This window comes from Bombina bombina, chromosome 3 (genome assembly GCF_027579735.1).
Source record: "Bombina bombina isolate aBomBom1 chromosome 3, aBomBom1.pri, whole genome shotgun sequence".
In the NCBI taxonomy this organism is placed as follows: Eukaryota; Metazoa; Chordata; class Amphibia; order Anura; family Bombinatoridae; genus Bombina; species Bombina bombina.
Genome location: NC_069501.1, coordinates 311,151,690 through 311,172,564, shown reverse-complemented (window position 1 = coordinate 311,172,564; position 20,875 = coordinate 311,151,690). Strand labels below are relative to the sequence as shown.

General features: G+C 35.9%; 1 protein-coding gene across 1 annotated transcript in view; it reads left to right on the top strand.

The window, feature by feature from the left end:
- PCYT1B (phosphate cytidylyltransferase 1B, choline) overlaps positions 1-20,875 on the top strand; it is a 408,274-nt gene that overhangs the window by 355,199 nt on the left and 32,200 nt on the right. The window contains exon 6 of the mRNA XM_053704615.1: positions 4,013-4,155. Coding sequence (XP_053560590.1) covers positions 4,013-4,155 — 143 coding nt within the window. The remainder of the gene's footprint in view (positions 1-4,012; positions 4,156-20,875) is intronic.

Genomic DNA, 20,875 nt, shown 5'->3' with positions numbered 1-20,875 from the left:
AAATTTAAAAATAGCCCTGGTCCTTCAGGGAAAGAAATTGAAAAATGGCCTTGTCCTTAAGGGGTTAAATTAAGTGTCTCATGCAAATGATTGCTATAGGAATTTGCTTAAGGAACTAAACAATGACAAATACCTCACAGTATTTGCTTTGTTTTGGAGTTATGGCAGACCTTACCACCACCTTCACCACATAAATATATCATAAGAACGCTCATTTGAAAGACGGGGGACAGATAGATCATTTCACACCCCGTGGCAGCACTGGGAGAGTGTAAACTACATTTAATTTTATGAAATTGTTATATGATGATTTTTGGTGCATGCAAGATTATTTTTTTTTATGTAGTTCTAAAATGAATCCAATATTTTTATGGTTAAATGGTTTATTCCTATGTATATTCTGCATTCCTTGCAAGTTGGTAGAAAAATACTACATTTTATCTTCTCATTTTAATTTGTAAATGTTATTGAATTAAAAGTTTATAAAAGCACATTTTGAATGTGAATTTAAGGTTTATAATGCTAAATTGTTGTGCTTTGGGCAGGTGAACTAAGTGTGGAAACATAGCGTGTGCTTGCAATATTGAAGAAATACTTAAATGCTGTTGTTTACCATGCATGTTATAGAAAAGGACACCCTATGTCCATAGTTGGTTATTTTGGGCAAATAAAATTATTTTCTAATAGTGCTTGATCTGCTGAAAAACAAGATTTGATCTGGGTAGCTCATAGATGTGTCTACTTGTAGTTCTGTAGGACCTTACTGTTTCTGCAATAAGTGTAGACTAGAGTAGTATAGTGTAGGATAGATCTGCACTGTCATCTAGACAGTCGGCCACAGCAGCTGGTGCTGGCCAGCTACAATTTAAGGGGGTGCTGCTGCTGTTGAGGTGATGAAGTTGTATCACCTCTTTTTTCCTCTGAGCTATACATAAAAAAAATTCTTGTAAGTTTTATTTCCTAGACTATGCGCCATTTTAGTAGCTCTCCTTTAAATGGCTTCTAGTGTCTAGTCAAGTCACACTGTGAAATAGAATGAAATATTCTTTTAAGCGTCTTCTACAGATCACACTATGGATAATCATTTTCACACTGTGAATTGGAGCCATGGATGAAATTTGGTTTAAGGGTACCTATATAACAACAATCTGGCATTTGTTTTATTAGAAATTAATGTAATTTATATCTAAAAAAAAATAATATTGAAAAGTATCTCAGTTGTTGTCTTCAGAATTTTTTTTATTCATAGTCCAGCCCTGATTGTGACTATTTTGAAGACCTGGCCTTGGTATTTCTCCCTTTTTAAGCCCTGTATTACATTTGCTCTTAAGAACATTTCCAAACCTTTTTTAGTATAGACGATTATTATATATTTTATTAGGTCTCATGAATAGTTTTTCAGACTTTGGGATTAATCACAATCTATCAGCAGGTTTCTCCTTTAACATCTTTTTGCCTGAAATGGTTTCTTGAGTGATCACAATGCAATATTGTTTAGTTTGTTTAAAGCCTGCCACAGCAAATGAGTTTTCTACCGAAAAGATCCCGAAAGGCTTTTTTCCTCTTAAGATTACAGTTAAACTCTATTTATGTAACCCTTTTTCACTCTGCAAGGCAAATGCTTATTTACATGTATGACATTAACATATTGTAAAAAGAATCCATTCTCAGCATTCATTAACCATATGAATGTCATATGTATATTGGCATGGTGGTCATACTTCTATAGTCAGTTCAGGACACCAATGACTAAGACTGTTTATAGTTTTAGGATACACTTGCACTGTTCTAATTGTCAGTAACAGTACAGGCATCTTTAAAATAGGGTTTTAAAAAGCGATCATACAATCTAGAATGAAATTGGCAACTATTGCAATCCGTTTCCATCCCCACCACTCCAAATCCATCTGATTGCATTTTTTATGTTGTCAGGATAGGCAGATTGTGCACAATTTTTCTTTTGTTATATGGTCGCTTCTCAACTTTGACAAGTAATATTTTTTACAATATTTATTTCTATTGTTTGTTAAAGCACTGTTTCCATTTTGGTGTAAATTTAAAACACATTGGTTTCTATGCAAATAAATGATAGTATCTTCTTATATTGGGTTTTAACATTACTTTAACTGTAAGCATTGAATTTACTGCCTTGCAACATTGCATCAACCTAGGAGACCCTTAAATCTTAGATCAAGCTTTCATGACCCAGTTTTTTTCATGACGCTCCTCCAAGTCTAAACAAGGCCCCATATGTGAAATATTTTATTGTGTATCTAAAAACCTTTTTGTGAGTGTGGGAAACAAACAAAAATGCAATACAGGCAGTCCCCAGATTACGAACAAGATAGGTTCTGTAGATTTTTTATGAAGTTGAATTTGTATGTAAGTTGGAACAAGCACTTTTTTAGGTGAAACTCTAGCCAAACATTTTTTTAGTTTTGCATAGTATAGGGAAAAGTTTGTTTTGCTATCCGTGCCCCTGTTCAGAAAATTTCACATCACTTTCTGTCCAATTGGATTTTGAGTATTTTGGGTTATCCTTGAAAGAAGGATTGCAGATAAAGCTCTATTTTCCGTTTGTAAGCACAAGTTGTACTTAAGTTGGATGTCTGCAACCCGGGGACTGACTGTATTGTGATTGCTCTGAATTGAAAAGTGATGCTTTCAGACAGAAAAAAAGTTGAAAAAGCCACAGCTGATAGATTGTGATCGAGGCCTTAATGTATTTGTTTGCAGACCGATCCCCAATGTAGCTTGTTAGAAGAGATTGTTATTACAATGGTCCTTCCTAATTTCTGTTAATATAAACATTGTATAATGAATCTTATGTACAATGCTGTATTCAACTGTTTTGTTTGCCTCTGAATGTGCTCTACATTTTTGCTATTTTATAAAATCCATAGTGATCAAGTTAAAAAAATTGCTTTGTTTTTCAGTCAAGGGACATACACTTTTAAAGGCTTCTTATATAATCTTCTTTGCTGAATCCATTAGGGACATGTATAACTGAGCTACAACTGTGATCAAACAAGCTCTGTGTAGAATATAGCAGGGTTAAGCTTCTTAAGTCTGGAGTATGCACTCTTGCAGGAGTTAGATTGCAGGAAATAGGGCAAAATAAAAAAACTATTTTACAAATAGGTTTTACAATATTTTATGGGGGGATTTCAAAACGTGTTTAAAGTCCCTATATGTGCTTGACCCTCACTACATTAATCACATTCAGCCCAGACTCCATCCAACACATTTACCCTTTCATAGACCCCTTATAATAATAGCCCTTATGTAAAAACAATGCAGTCCCACCACTCAAAGCACTAAACTTCTAAAACTCAAGTCCCGCACCATAACATTCCCAGATCAATTATCTAAATCTGTAATCTAATTGGTCTGCTTGTCTTGGGGCCTATTATGTGCCGGGGGAGTTTATGTGCTACAGGGGCCATTAGGTCCTGGGAGAGCATTATGGGTAGTGGTATGACTTTGGATGGACATTGTATTGCTAATGGTTTTTAATGCTCTATAGCATCTCCCAAGAGTTAATATACTAGGAGACACTGTTCAGACAATATAGAGCCATGAGACTAGGATTATACTATTTTCTTTGTCATTATATATTGAAATGAGTAGACTGGGAGTTTCCTTGCTGTCAGGAACACAAGAGAAAAAGGTAAATTTACCAAAAGACAAAGGGTACACCATATAGATAAATATACTATTTGCAATAAGGGTGGGAATATAGCCCAAAAACATTCTCGCCAGTGTTATATGTAATCAAAGTGTCTAATATTTTTCTTTGGATGGGGCTTTTCTCAAGAGAATTTTCACAGTACATTTAATAGCTTGTATGAGCTGTGCACAATAAAAGGCGTATATTGTTTTATCTTCATCTTTAAAAATGACAAACGTTTCTTGGAGCAAAAGTTCACTTAAATTCACTGACTTACAAAAAACATGAAAATCTTTTTAAGACACATAAATACTGATTTATTCACGATGCTTCCTATAACAGGTATGTTTGTGCCAACGCAAAGGACAGAAGGCATCTCCACATCAGACATAATCACTAGAATTGTACGTGATTATGATGTTTACGCCAGAAGAAACCTCCAGAGAGGCTACACGGCAAAGGAACTAAATGTTAGTTACATCAATGTAAGTACACACACAGACTGTTGCAAAACCCGCTTGACTTTATTTTCTGCCAAGATTTAGCTTACCCAATATCTGGTCACTATGCTGAGAATTAAAAAAAAATATCTAATCCTCAAACACGTAAGTTACTGCAAATAAAAATAATGCAGTATATTTTTTATTAGGTCTAGTCTGATAATTATTAACTCATAATAGATATATATACTTTTTAGGCTCTATTTATCATAGGTCACTACCACGGGGTCGATTTAACAAGGGCCGAATGTCCACCTCTGAGGCTACGGTCTTCAATCCGCCCGATCCTAGAAGATCGGCTAATTGACACCTCCTACTAGCGGCCGATTGGCCACGAATCTGCAGGGGGTGGCATTGCACAAGCAGTTCACTAGAACTGCTTGTGCAATGCTGAATGTGGACAGCGTATGCTGTCGGCATTCAGTCATGTCTGTCGGACATGATACGCTACAGCATATCATGTCGGACAGACATTAGTAAATCTACCCCACGAATCATGTCATCAGACCTCACTTTGAGCAGACAGCGTACAATGTCCACATTTAAAGGAATAGTCTAGTCAAAATGTATTATTCATATAAAGCCTGCAATTTTAAGCAACTTTCTCATTTTCTCCTATTATCAATTTGTCTTTGTTCTCTTAATATCTTTATTTGAATATAAACATAGGAGCCAGCCCATTTTTTGGTTCAGCACCTGGGTAGTGCTTGCTGATTAGTGGCTACATTTAGACACCAATCAGAAAGTGCTACCCAGGTTCCGAACCAAAAATGGGACGGCTCCTATACTTACATTCCTGCTTTTTCAAAAATTATAAAGTTGCTTAAAATTGCCTGCTCTATCCGAATTATGAAAGTTTAATTTTGACTTGACTATTCCTTTAACATTGCACAATCATTGCACCAGCAATGCTTGTGCAATGCCACCCTCTGTTCGCTGGTGGCCAATCAGCAGCTAGCAGGGGCTGTCAATCATTTTGATCAGATTGGGATGATTTAAATCCACAGGTTAAACAGAAGTAGACAGGTTAAATAGAAGTGGTCTTAATAGTGAATGCCTGTGCGCGGTCTGGACACCGCAAAACAAAAAAGTTGAACAAAACAAAAAAGTTGAACAAAACAAAATACATAACAAAGTACAGTTACACTCATAATAAAAAGTATTAAAAAGGAAAATTACACAAACAAGTTATGAGCTCTTAGGTGTTAGACAAGGACAGGCAAAGGGCTTTAACATAGAGATGCATATATATATATATATATATATATATATATATATATATATATATACACATGTCTAAAGATGTATATGTATGTATGTGTATATATGAAAATGTACACACATATAGACACATATATATATATATATATATATATATATATATATATATATATATATATATATATATATATATATATATATATATATTTATATGCATTGGAGTCCTTTGCTTTCAAGTAGCTGAACACATGTAAAAGCATATAGCATATTTATGCAATATATTTAATAAAGTGTTATTCTGTGCATTTACTTTAAATATTTCCTATTCCAATGTTCTGCACATAGCAGAATATGTTCTATGTATTTATAAATAGATATTCCTATATATATCTGTATATATCTATATCTATATATAATCATGTATATATCTAGGTAAAGATATATGTTGTACCAAAATACCATCATATATATATATATATATATATATGGTGTATATATGTGTGTGTGTTTAGAAATGAGAAAACTTGAGAATATGCAATTGTGTGTGCGCCAGGGGCGTATTTAGGTTTTGTGCTGCCCTAGGCACTCACAATTCTGCTGCCCCCCCCCCCCCCCTCCCCCAGGTTTTAAGCCTTTTTTGCCCATAACATATTTTGGTATCTGCCCGTACACATTTAATTGCAGGGAGCTTTAAAATATTTAAAACATTTATTAAAGCAGCTTGAGAAAGGTTTATAAATCTTTGAAGTAGTTGTAGAGGAGATGAAAGAAATGTTTTATTTTTTTGTATAGTCTATTAAGTGTGTATGATCCACATGTATCCATTTCTGGGGGCAGTGCAAAAGTCTGCCTATGTGACCCCTTTAGCAGGGATTATATATATAATTTATAATATAAGTAAATTGGCAAAAATAAGCAACTCTTTAAATATACACTTCCAAATACAGGTGGCCCTCGTTTTACAACGGTTCAATTTACACCATTTCAGAATAACAACCTTTTTTTCCAGTCATGTGACTGCTATTGAAAAGCATTGAGAAGCAGTGCATTTATTAAAATAGCCATTAGGTGGAGCTGTCCACTTGTGTTGCAGCAAAGACAAGCAAGCTGAAATTAATCAGTTTAACCAGACCTGAGCTATCGAGCAGATTTCAAAGGAACAAGATCTTCCTGTCTATAAATCAGTCCAGATTGGAATGCATAGAAAGAACTGTTTGCAGAAAAATGCAAGTGAAGTCTGTGTTGTGTGATTATTTTATTAGGTTTATAATGCTGTTTAGCATGTAAAGTCTTCATTTCAAAGCTTTAAAAATTATGTATTAGGTGTTACTTATGACAATTTTGAGAGGGGCCTGGAACCTATCTCCCTCACTTCCCATTGACTTACATTATAAACTGTGTTTCAATTTACAATGGTTTGGATTTACAACCATTCCTTCTGGAACCTAACCCCAGCGTAAACTGAGGGCTACCTGTACATACTACTAACATGCATGTAAACCTATACAAAATAACTGCTAAAAGCACTTCTTTCAGTACAATGTGATACTGCAGACTTTTTAAGGAAGACATTTTTCACTGCTAAACGCAGCATCATTCTCAGGCAGCCAAGGCACATCCATTCAAGGCAGCATTAGTGCCAGCTAACAATTAATACCTCCTCTGAAAGCGACTTAACATTTTATTGCCTAATGATTAGGCAATAAAATGTTAATGTGGCTAGCAGAGGAGGCATTAAGTGTTAGCTGTCACAGTGCAAACTAGTAAGATAATCATGCCTACGGTACCTACTATCAGGATATATATATATATATTGTTATCTCACAAAAATCTCTATTAAAATATATTAACTCATCAATTCCTCCATCCTCTCTTTCAATGTAGTATGATGCCATATTTGATCCGTATATAAGATAAAAAAAAATTGCAGTACGATGGAACTTTATGATGGACAATCTGAAATTCTAATAAGATTTAGAGAGAAAGGATACCCTATGGAATTAATTAAAGATGGTTATAATAAAGCAGGGAATGAAGTTAGAAATATTATTCTCGCACCTAGATTGGAAGGGGTAAATAAGATGAGAAATTAAGAATATTCGAAGGATCCTGTGTTCATTACTCAATATTACTCTGAACACAAATACTGGCTGATAATACTGAAAGATCCCATCCTCAAAAACAGTATAAACAAAAATCCTAAACTAGTGTTCCGTCGTGCACCAACCCTCAAACAGAAACCTGCGCCAAGCAAGATAGTGATATCTAAAAAGAAAAACATACACAATTATAATTTTCCTACTAATAAGAAAGGGAGAATAGGATCCTACAGATGTAATAAAAATAGGTGTTACACATGGAAACAAAACTATAAGGTGCCACACTACAGGGGAAATTATCGGAATGGAAAGTAGAATCGATTGCGGTAGCGACTATGTGATCTATGTGCTTACATGCGAATGCGGCCTCCAATACTTAGGCCACACTTGCAGAAAAATCCGCACCAGGTGGAGCGAACATTGGAGGAATATAAAAAATCGCTCCATGAAACATAGTGTATCTAGGCACAGTACAGTCCAACACAATGGCGCTCACCACAAATTTAAAATCACTTCCCTAGAACATATTTGTTATATTGTAAAGTTTACCCTGCGCAAATGTAGATACCTTTAGCTCTCCTCAGTAGGTTCCCTAGTGAACCTCAAAGATAACAATAAAATGAGTATATGAGGGGAGCGCCAAAAAGGCTAAGGTAAATGAGAGATAGGATGTACAATTTAATAAACGATTACACTATTTGTTGATTAAAATATAATGCACTCTAGTGGTTTATAAAATAATCAAATATATTAAAATACATGGATCCATGTCTACAAACCTACGAATTTAATTGTTTATTGTTTATTGTTTAATTATTATTGTGATTCAGGTTTTTAGCTTTTACTAATCATTAAATTCGTAGGTTTGTAGACATGGATCCATGTATTTTAATGTATTAGATTTTTTTTATAAACCACTAGAGTGCATTATATTTTAATCGTCAAATATTGTAATCGTTTATTAAATTGTACATCCTATCTCTCATTTACCTTAACCTTTTTGGCGCTCCCTTCATATACCCATTTTATTGTTACCCTAGAACATATTTCCAACAGATATGTTTGTCTGCGCCAGAGGGAGACTTATTGGATATTTAGGTTACAGTCGTTTACCTCTGGCCTAAACAAAGTGATCGATCTAGCTGCCTTTTAGTGACTTCTTGGCGCTAAGCAACTGGGTGATCATCGTCTATTTTTATACAATGGATGATGTAGGTATTCCTTTGAATAGTTAAATAATAGGATTTATTTTGTTAGTAATGATAACTACGTCTAATGGTTACATAGTATTATAGAATTTGGTTAAAGCATATTAGAGTGTTTGTCGATTTATCCCTTAAAATTTAATAGTTCACTTCACCATATAATATTAAACACTTAGTTTATTAATTATCACTTTTATTACTAGTATTAAACTAGATATAATAACACATATTTTAGATTTCTATAATAATGCAAAGAGACTGGGACACTATTGAATATAACATATTTTAGTATAATGCACTCAGTATCAATAGACACTAATGTAGCATTAAGGATTAATGTATCGTTTTATATATACACTAATATCATATAGTATATATATATAAATATAGGGCAGTAATTTAGTATATTTTAGCACTAGCACATATATCTTCACAAACACACATACGAATGACAGAACACTAGATGATTTTCATCCACACTATAGTATTAGATAGGAGTTATTACTATTCATAATACATATTCGATAATTATTGTCACATATTACATTTAATAGCACTAGTATTAATGAGGACATTGATATTATAGTAATGGCATTCACTTGTGCTTTTATATGAGTTACAATTATTGTATATCGATTGCGAATTTATTTGTATAGGAGATAAAGTAGTTTATTTTATACATTACTAGGAGATATAGGCTCGTTAGTGAGCAATCGCTGGTTGTTTAGAACTATGGATTAACATTGTAAAATACATATACATTTATATATTATTGGTTGATAGCAAAGGTTCTTATACCGTTGGTTATCACATACTGCTACGTCGGAAGTAACTTTGGTTGCGGTTTAGATATAGAGTACTAGTAAGTATGTGGATAGGAGTCCTAACTGTGACCTGGGCTAGTGATGTAAGGGTTAAGTCTAGATCCATTTCTTATACATCAAATCGATAGCCTGTGCAGACCAATCACATGATAACATCAAGAGGCTAAGCACACAGAGTTCCACCTCATGGGTCTGACGATGGAGTTGGCGGTAGTAAGAATGGACACACCTCCATTCTGATAGGTTCAACACATTTACTCTCAGAAATGAGAATATACATTGGCCAAATAATCGGCAACACAAGTCAAACACGAAAGCGCCAGTAATTCGAAATGTGTACAAACAACATACACCTAATCCGGAATGTTTATAAACAATTAGACATATTATTTTTGAAAAGAGAAAAGGGAATAAACCGATTACACAAACGGAGATATAAAGGTAGGATAGGTGGATAGGTGTGTTAGGGATTAGTCCAAAAACAAAGTTATCCTTAATAATAATAATAATAATAATAAAAACAGATTGTTAGACCAACATAGCTATCGTTTGTGGAAATCACGCCGTTCATCCACTTGGGAGTTTTGATCTTATATACGGATCAAATATGGCATCATAATACATTTAAAGAGAGGATGGAGGAATCGATGAGTTAATATATTAAAATGGAGATTTTTGTGAGATAACTATATATATATATATATATATATATATATATAATGAAAGAAATGATATCCAGGCTGCAGTTAAAAACAAAGTCTTTATTGAGTTCCACTTGGGATAAAAATTGAATAAGAAGAAAGGGGGATCCAGCATAACAGTGTTACCAAAGTTGTTCCGCTACTATTTTCGACATTGGGCATCCCCTCCGACGCTGAACCCTGCAAGCCTCCTGGTAGGCTAATCAACTCCATTGGCTGTGACGGCCGACGCCCATTACATGACCGGAACCGGCTGGATAGAGGCATCGAGGCTGTCTTAGATGCCGTGGATCACGGAGCATTCAGCAGGATTTTCTCATTCAAGGTATAAGTTTGAAACTACAAGCAAGAAGGGTGAGTCATACAGCTACTAGCTGTTTGGATATTGCTACCGATATCCCGTGGCAACACTGTATTGCCTATTGGAGGGCGACGTATTTACTGTTTGCCTTATATGAGACTCACCTGTTTACTTCAATGATGAACTTTATTCCTGCTATCTTTGCTTGAGGGGATGTTTGTGCTTTTGGGTTTTGGATATTGCGGTTTTCTACAGTGACTTGTCTTTTAAACCTGCATAAGGGGTCGAGTGGAATAGATATCCACATGGTGGCTTTACAAACATTTATACTCAGGAGTCCCTTTACTAAATCCTTTTTTTGATTATATATATATATATATATATATATATATACAATATGTAATGTTAACAGGTTATCTGTGAGAATAACTTATGACAATGCAATACAAAGTGAATTGTTTATTTATTTATTCTTTTGAAATGTATAAGGAAGTGAAATATATATTCTATTTCTATGCTACTTTATGATGGATCAAAACTTTTCGCTGTGTTTTATGACTGTTTCCTCACACATAGTTAAATGGTGCAATACAGCTTGGATGTTTTTTAATCACATAGGCAGACTTAGAACATGCAGGTGTATCGTATCAAATCAATTAGAGAACACTCCCCTTTGAGGGGTTAACATGGTTCATTTGTATTAGGTAAGAGTTATATAAAGAAGGTATTTTGGTAAGGCGAATATTATGCCTGAGGAAACGGCCTTATAGAGCCGAAAAAAGCGTTGAATATACAGGGGGATATTTGAATACCCCTTTTCCACTTGTTGTACTTTGTTTTTATACTTTTTTAAATAAATACTGTTTTTTATAAAACAATTCTGAGTGGAAACACCTTACCTGTCTGTTTTTACTGTTTTTTATATATACCTTTTTGGAGTACAATCAATAGTACTCCTATACACTTGGATCCTGTCTATTGGGAAAATCTCTGTGAGGTGAGCTGACAAACCTGTCTTAAATTTGCCAGCCTGCTCTTACCAGCCCATTGGTGTGCTTGGTCAACATGTGAGTACCCCATTTAGCTGTTACAAACTAAACACAAATCATACTTTGGTTGATCTGCACATATAGTGCCATCTTTTCTATGGTTTATATTTTTACTGCAGCGCATAGGAAATCTGAGCTGGGGGGTGAGCTGTTATACCCGATAATCTACAGCCTGTACCTACTAGCACATTGGTGTGCTCAACTAATATGTGAGTATCCATTTAGCTCATACTATATTGTGTTTTTACATACACTTGATGATCCTGCACATGAGGCGCCCCTCTGTTCTTCTTATAGCTACAGTTTGCAACTCGGATCAGTCGGTGAGGAGGAGGCAGCCAACATACGTTAATCTAATTTAAAAGAGGACTTTCCTATACCCTAGAAGTACATCTTATTAAACCTGGAACTTTCATCTAGACTGTTGAATTTTGTATGTACAAATAACTATGGTCACAACTACATATTATACTGTATAGTACACCTGGTATGCTAACTATTGACATATACTTATATATATTTGTATACTTTATTATACATTTATATATAGACTCTTTTAAGGGCCCCCTTAGATTGGATTATAATATATTTGAAAAGTTGTCACCCCAGGGTATTGTATATGTAGTGCTTTGATGCCTTTGATGCAGTCGTTTTAGCCAAAACAAATTGGTTGGCATAGGTTTGCCAGGATTTTGGGGAAGGTTCAGTTACAATTGTATGGACTTGTAATTTGAGTTGAAAGTGAGAGTATTTCTTCTGATAGCCCTATCTTTAGTTTAGGGTCTATTTCATACCCCAGTTTTTATTTATTGCCATGAAAGTGTATATATTTGAAATTTGACACTCCAAGGTATTGCATATAGAGTGCTTTGATGCCTTTGATGCAACCTTTTTAGACAAAAATGTTGGAGAATGTGTATGGTGGTAATTTTTTAATTTTCATTTTTATACACACATTGCTTTTTGACTATGATTTAGGAGAGCTTGTTTTTTCCCCCCTCAAGGAGCTTCTTCTCCTACAAAAAATGTATCCGTTTTCAATGGAATCCTAACACAATTAAAGTGTTAGGCACATACTTAAGTCCCGACCCCGGTGCTTACAATAACTAAAAACCACACGGATAGACTCTCAGAGTTTCGGAATCTTCTTCTCACCTGGGAAGTCATAGAAATTTCCTGGACGGGGAGAATAGCAACCATAAATATGTCGTTCATACCCAAGCTCACTTATTTATTTCAGTGCATACCATATAACATTCCCAGAACCCTACTAAATAGACTACAGAGCCTCATAACAAATTACATTTGGAAAGACCATAGACCTCGGACTTCTAGAACCACATTACAGAGACCAACTTCACACAGGGGCTTAGCTCTACCCAATGTTATTCTGTATTACACTGCGGCCAGATTGTCACACATACTCAGCTGGTCAATCACAGCTGATTGCCGATACTGAATCGACTGCTCTACCTTCAGGGCTCTCACTACCTGACTTACCATGGATCCCTACCCACTATAGGAGAGCTTGTTGTAAGTTATTGCAAGAAAACACTCCAGGTTGTTTTCTGCAAGACCACCTGAGTACACCTATGCCCCTCATGCATAGGTTTGCCAGGATTTTGGGAGGTTTCAGTTACAATTATATGACTTGTAATTTGAGTTGAAAGTGAGAGTATTTCTTCTGATAGGCCTATCTTAAGTTTGGGGCCTATTGCATACCTCAGTTTTATTTATTGCCATGACAGTTTATATATTTGAAACGTTGACACCCCAAGGTATTGTATATAGAGTGCTTTGATGCCTTTGATGCAACCTTTTTAGCCAAAAAATTGGAGAAAGTGTATGGTGGTAATTTTTTGCATTATCATTTTTTACACACAGATTGCTTTTTGACTATGATTTAGGAGAGCTTGTTTTAAGTTATTGCAAGAAAACACAGTTTTTTTTTGAAAGACCCCCTGAGTACACCCATAGCCCCCCCATGCATAGGGTTGAAAGGGGTTTTTGGTAAAATACAGCACCAATTTTAGAACTTAGAAAAAATAGAACAATGAAATGTAAAAATTTGGCACAGTAAAAGTAAAAAACAAAAACAAACAAACAACGGCAAATGTGACATTTTTTTTTTTTACCTGTGTGTGATACCGCTTGAAGCAGTCCCCAATGCAGGCTGTCCAGGGCAATCAGGACAGTAAAAGCTGGTGTCCATTCTCTGCCCCCTCTTGGTACAGACTCTGCATTTCTTCTGAGGATTCTGCTTTGCCGCAATAGGGGGATTTTGAAAATAAAATAAGTAGGCCCCAACTCTGCATCTTGGTACAAAATCCCCGAAATGATCTGGAGCTGAAACTGTAAAAAAAAGTCAGTTTCATTCCGGGGTTTGCTTTTTTGAACAACAAAAAAGCGTTGTGGGTTGAATCTGCATTAAGTAAATTGTAACCTTTTTGTACCAGGTTATTGTCCCCCACATAATTAGGTAGGGCTGCTGCAGCTGATCTGCCAGATCAACCCCACCCATATGCCGGTTATAAGCCTTGATACACACTGGGCTTCCTTATGCTCTCAGCTCTGCCACGTACAAAGACCTCCACAATCCTCCCATTGTGGATGGTGATAAGAAGGTACACATCCTTCTTGTCTCTGTACTTAACTGTCAACAGCTCCTCTTGGCACAGAGCTGAGGTCTCCCCCCTTTGTAGCCGGGTGCGTGCAAGTTGTCCTGGGAAACCTGCACGGATTTTTAATTGTACCGGCAAGCTACTGTAAAAGCAATACAGTAGCTTGAACAAAAAGGACACTTGTATTACAATTATCTAAATACAAGTGGTACCCTTTGTTCATAAAGGGTAATATCAGGTCCCAGACAATCATGCCAGTGGTCCCAATATATTCTGGGCAACCTGGAGGGTCAAGGTGGCTATCCTTCCCTCATACACCCGAAAGGCTAAATATACCCAGTCTCACTCTCACGGAGCATATACACCATTACTCCATATCTGGAGAGCTTGGAAGGAATATACTGCTTGAATCCCAGCCTTCCCTTATAACTCATCAGGGATTCATCACACAAATATTCCTTCCAGGTGTATAGCCTCTGCAAACCTGGCAGCAAAGTGGGTAATCAGGGGGCAGATTTTATACAGCCTGTCAAACTGGGGATGCTCCCTAGGGGGGCACAGGCTGTTTTCGCTGAAGTGCATGAAATGTATAATCATTTTATACCTCCTCCTCAAAATACACTGGGAGAAAATGGGGGGTAGTGCAGATGGAGTTTACTAGCTCCAGTAGGAGCGGATGGAGGGTTTCTTTATTATGCCCATCAGCATAGTCAATGCCTAGAATTTTTTAAATTTTTTAATTCTGGTACATCGATGGGGGGCCCATTGCTGCTTTGTCAAATATGAGTCAGCCCTTTGCAGCATGGAACTGATGGGCATATAAATTAGTTTGGGCGACAATGTTCTCCAATACAATCATCGCCCAGAAACACCTCCATAAACTGTTGGGGGTAAATCCTGCCACATCCACATTGATGCCAAGATTTGCTGTGAAGGGTGGGATATCTGGCCTCTGGTGATGAGGCATTACCCACCCTTCAGCAGCAATGGCAGCTGGAGCAACATGTCTCCTTCTCGCAGAGGGGTAGCAGCCACAGATACATCACTATCAGTTCAGCCTGTATCTAATGATGTATCTGAGCATATGTCAGGGTCAAAATTGGGGTCTGAGTTGGACATAGAGGCGTCTGACTCTGAAGAATGGATGGCATATGCCTCCTCAGCACTATATGTTCTCTGTGACATGATTTTTTTTTATCTGTCACAGAAAAAAAAATACTAAAAAAAAATCAACACAAAATTTAAATTTAAATTAACTAAATGGCTCTGAAAAGAGCCTTTGGGTCCCACAAAAAATTACTAAAAAAAATTTACCCGTAAAAAAATGCACAGAGAAAAAAAGTGCTTTTGTGCAAGAGTCAGTGATTTATAGTAATCACTGGCAAGTTAGGGGTTAATTACTAAAAAAAACAAATCAACACAAAATTTAAATTAACTAAATTAACTAAATGACTCTAAAAAGAGCCTTTACGTCTCACAATTTTCAAACTAAGATAAGTAACTAAATCTTTCTTTCAACACAGATCTCTCTCTCTCTCTCCCACAAAAATGCAAGTGAGGAGAGGGAGGGAGATCCACACTGATCAGTGTCAATATTTACCAATATTGACATTATCAGACAAATGGGATTTTTTATTATTATAATTAAATTATAGAGCAAGCTCAGATTGGATGACCCCAGCCTGCCCCTATGATGAGGCAGACTAGGGACACTCCCAGAAGCCCCATGATGCACTGGGCATCACCATCTTTGAAGCCACATGGGGAAGGTGGGAGGGGGGGGGGGGGCTATATGGGGCTATTTTATTAAAAAAAAAAATATATATATATATATATATATTTTTTTTTATATATATATATAATATATATACATATATGTTATTTAACTAAGTGCCTCGACCCACTGAGGCCCTTAGCATACTTACAGAGCATCAGAAGCCTGCCCGATGGCTTCTGATGCTCTGCCTGACTGCTGGGATCCAAGTGGATTGAAACCGGAAGTGATCGCTCTGTGGGAGCAATAAAAATGGAGCCCCACAGTCAGGAACAGTATTGAAGGATGCCTCAACATCAAGGCATCACTGCAATACAGGTTTAAGCTTGCTTCCTGCACTCAGATTACCGTCTCCCTATATTACCCTCTACCTGCATATATATGTTCCATAGTGTAGCGGTCCCACCAGGCTCCCGCCCCGTGAATGCTCCCGCCCCCCGCACCCAAGCGCGTGTCCGTGCGTGCTCCAGGCGCCCCTGCACCCGATCTCATCTCCCTCTGATTTATATCTGCTGGCCGATGCAGATGGCCCTCTCTGCATTGGTGGGTAAAAAAAGGTATTGCAGTGATGCCTCAATATCGAAGCATCACTGCAATACCTTCAAAGTGGATGGAATCACGATCGATCATTCCACCGCTTGAAACCCCAGAGGACGTGTTAGACATTCCTTGGTCCTTAAGGGTATTTTTTTGTTGGAACGTGCCTGACATGTCCTCAGTCGCCAAGGGGTTAAGATTGCACTGATATTACAAGTGGAGAGAAATCGCAATTTTGCTGGCGCAATCTTGATTTACGCTAGCGCAATCTTGATTTACGCTAGAATAAGTTCCCGTGATTTTCAGAGCTGTGGTTAACTGTTTGGCGAAATAAAAAAGTTGCACAAAAAAAATAAATTACAAAGTACAGTTACATATTGCCCACAAAATAAGTGCTCAAAGATATGAGATCTCGGGGTATTGGAAAAAAAATGCCAAAGGTCTTTAACATAAAGATATTTACATATACATGTCTAAATATATATATGGGATATAGACATATAAACACATAAATATTTATGTACACATATATTAGACATATAAACACATAAATATTTATGTACACATACAGTAAATATATTATAAATATATAAATATATATATATATATATATATATATATTATATAATATATATATAATATATATATAATATACAGGGAGTGCAGAATTATTAGGCAAATGATTATTTTGACCACATCATCCTCTTTATGCATGTTGTCTTACTCCAAGCTGTATAGGCTCGAAAGCCTACTACCAATTAAGCATATTAGTGATGTGCATCTCTGTAATGAAAGGGGTGTGGTCTAATGAACATCAACACCCTATTCAGGTGTGCATAATTATTAGGCAACTTCCTTTCCTTTGGCAAAATGGGTTCAAAATAAGGACTTGACAGCTCAGAAAAGTCAAAAATAGTGAGATATCTTGCAGAGGGATGCAGCACTCTTAAAATTGCAAAGCTTCTGAAGCGTGATCATCGAACAATCACGCGATTCGATCAAAAATAGTCAACAGGGGTCCGCAAGAAGCGTGTGGAAAAACCAAGGCGCGCAAAATAACTGCCCAGTGAACTGAGAAAAATCAAGCGTGCAGCTGCCAAGATGCCACTTGCCACCAGTTTGGGCCATATTTCAGAGCTGCAACATCACTGGAGTGCCCAGAAAGCACAAGGTGTGCAATACTCAGAGACATGGCCAAGGTAAGAAAGAGGCTGAAAAGACGACCACCACTGAACAAGACACACAACTGAAACGTCAAGACTGGGCCAAGAAATATCTCAAGACTGATTTTTCTAAGGTTTTATGGACTGATGAAATGAGAGTGAGTCTTGATGGGCCCAGATGGATGGGCCCTTGGCTGGATTGGTAAAGGGCAGAGAGCTCCAGTCCGACTCAGACGCCCAGCAAGGAGGAGGTGGGAATACTGTTTTGGGCTGGTATCATCAAAGATGAGCTTGTGGGGTGGCCTTTTCGGGTTGAGGATAGAGTCAAGCACAACTCCCAGACCTACTGCCAGATTCTGGAAGACACCTTCTTCAAGCAGTGGGTACAGGGAAGAAGTCTGCATCCTTCAAGAAAAACATGATTTCATGCAGGACAATGCTCCCACACATGCGTCCAAGTACTCCACAGCGTTGCTGTGCAAGAAAGGGGTATAAAAGAAGAAAATCTAATGACATGGCCTCCTTGTTCACCCTGATCTGAACCCCATTGAGAACCTGTGGTCCATCATCAAATGTGAGATTTACAAGGAGGGAAAACAGTACACCTCTCTGAACAGTGTCTGGGAGGCGGTGTTGCTGCTGCACGCGTATGTTGATGGTGAACAGATCAAAACACTGACAGAATCCATGGATGGGCAGGCTTTTGAGTGTCCTTGCAAAGAAAGGTGGCTATATTGGTCACTAATTTGTTTTTGTTTTGTTTTTGAATGTCAGAAATGTATATTTGTGAATGTTGAGATGTTATATTGGTTTAACTGGGTAAAAATAAATAATTTAAATGGGTATATATTTGTTTTTTGTTAAGTTGCCTAATAATTATGCACAGTAATAGTCACCTGCACACACAGATATCCCCCAAAAATAGCTATAACTAAAAACAAACTAAAAACTACTTCCAAAACTATTCAGCTTTGATATTAATGAGTTTTATTTGGTTCATTGAGAACATGTTGTTGTTCAATTAATAAAAATTAATCCTCAAAAAATACAACTTGCCTAATAATTCTTCACTCCCTGTATATATATATATATATATATATATTATATAATATATATATATATATATATATATATAGATAAATATATAAAGATAGATAGATAGATAGATAGATAGATATAAATATGCATTAGAGCCTTTTGCAGTTAAGTAGATGAAAACTTGTTAAAATAAGTTTATGCAGTATTCATTGTAATAAAGGTTTTAAACTATGTATTTACTGTAAATTTTTCACTTTCCAATGTTCTGTGCACATAGCAGAATATTTCTATTTAATTTCTAAATAAATATTGCTATATATATCTGTATATACTATACCTATATATAATCAGCTATATATATAGGTATAAATATATATTTGTTTAAAAACCATCATATATATGTAGAACTATTTAAATATGAATAAATAGAACATTGGAATATAAAATAATCCTATTTTCATGTCGGGTTAAGCGCTAATAAGTATAACACAATAGTGGGGTAATTCATTTTACCACATTCTTTCTCTATTGACTTCTATGGGGGATTGAAAATATGCGATCGTGTTTGAGGAAATACGTGCACGGCGATATTATAACTACTGATTTTTTCGCTAGTCGGGTTACCGCTAGAGCAAAAAACAGTTTACTTTCAATTTGCAATACCAGCGCAACCCAACTAGCGCAAAAATGAAAATCCTAGCAGAGTTTTTCGCTACAACGCGAAAAACACAAAGTACCACTCCACTTGTTTATCTAGCCCTATGTATTTTAACTCCTGCAAAACTATATTGCACAACCAGAGTGCCTATGCGCCGTTTCTGAACGTAGATACTTGCGTTATGCTTCTCCTGACTGTCTGTCCTTTTCTGCAGCATAAATGTGTTTGGATGTCTAACTTTAACTATTTGATTTTGCAGGTGTTAAATATGAGGAAAAGGTATGTGTTTAAAAAAATAAAAAAATTACAATCAAAGAAATCTCTCCGTTTAAGAATGAAATATATATTTTATGTTATATTCACCAATGTTTCTTACTTTTGTGTATGTTGATACTAATAGAAACATATATATTTTTTTATTTTAGAAAACATCAAAAGTAGAAAACTGTTATAACACTTAAAAGAAATCTAAAAACGCAAGCTGAGATTTGGAAGTAAACCAATGGCACAATTTAAAAAATATAAAATATTATTATTAATATAGATGATTATATTAGATAAATAAAACAAGTCATATTGCCACAGTTCATCTTGATCTTAAGAGATCATTTGAAGCCTTATGCTACTAGCGGTATACTTTCTTGAAAACTTTTATTGTTTAAAGAGATAGATAAACCCTTTATTACCCATTTGCCAGTTTTGCATAACCATCACTGTTATATTAATACACTTTTTACCTCTGTGTTTACCTTGCAAACTTCCCTCTTATCTCAGTGTTTTTTAAAAACTTTAATTTCAGCCAATTAGTGCTTACTCATGCATAACTCCACGAAAGTGAGCAGAATGTTATCTTTATGGTGCACACATGAACTAGCACTGTCTAGCTGTGAAAAGCTAAATAACATGCACTAAGATAAGAGACAGCCTTCAAGGGCTTAGACATCTGCATATTAGCCTACCTAGGTTTAGCCTTCAACAAAAAATACCAAGAGAGCAAAGCAAATTTGATGATAAAAGTAAAAAAAAAATTAAAATTACATACCCTATCTGAATCCTGAACGTTTAATTTTGACTTGTCTGTCTCTTTAAGTAATAAGCTTCTATTAAATTAAACTTTAATGGACTGAATAGAGCATGAAATTGTAAACAACTTTCCCTTTTACTTCTGTTATCAATTTTGCTTAGTTATACATAGCAGCAAACACTGCTGCCATAGAATACTAAGGTCACTTGCTCGCTCCTTAGTGTCTGTCAGCCCGCCTAGGTTTACTCTTCAACAAAGGACAAAAAGAAATGAATCACATTTGATAATAAATGTAAACTGGAAAGTTGTTTAAAATTGTATGCTCTATCTGATTAATGAAAATTTTATTTTGGCTTTACTGTCCCTTTAACCCTTTTACAATTAGATACCCTTGATGGTTTGCCCAATATGTCCCCATACCGCTTCGCCAGACTAACAAAATCATCATTATCATCTTATTAGGAACCAGTACGACTTCAAAAGATGTCAA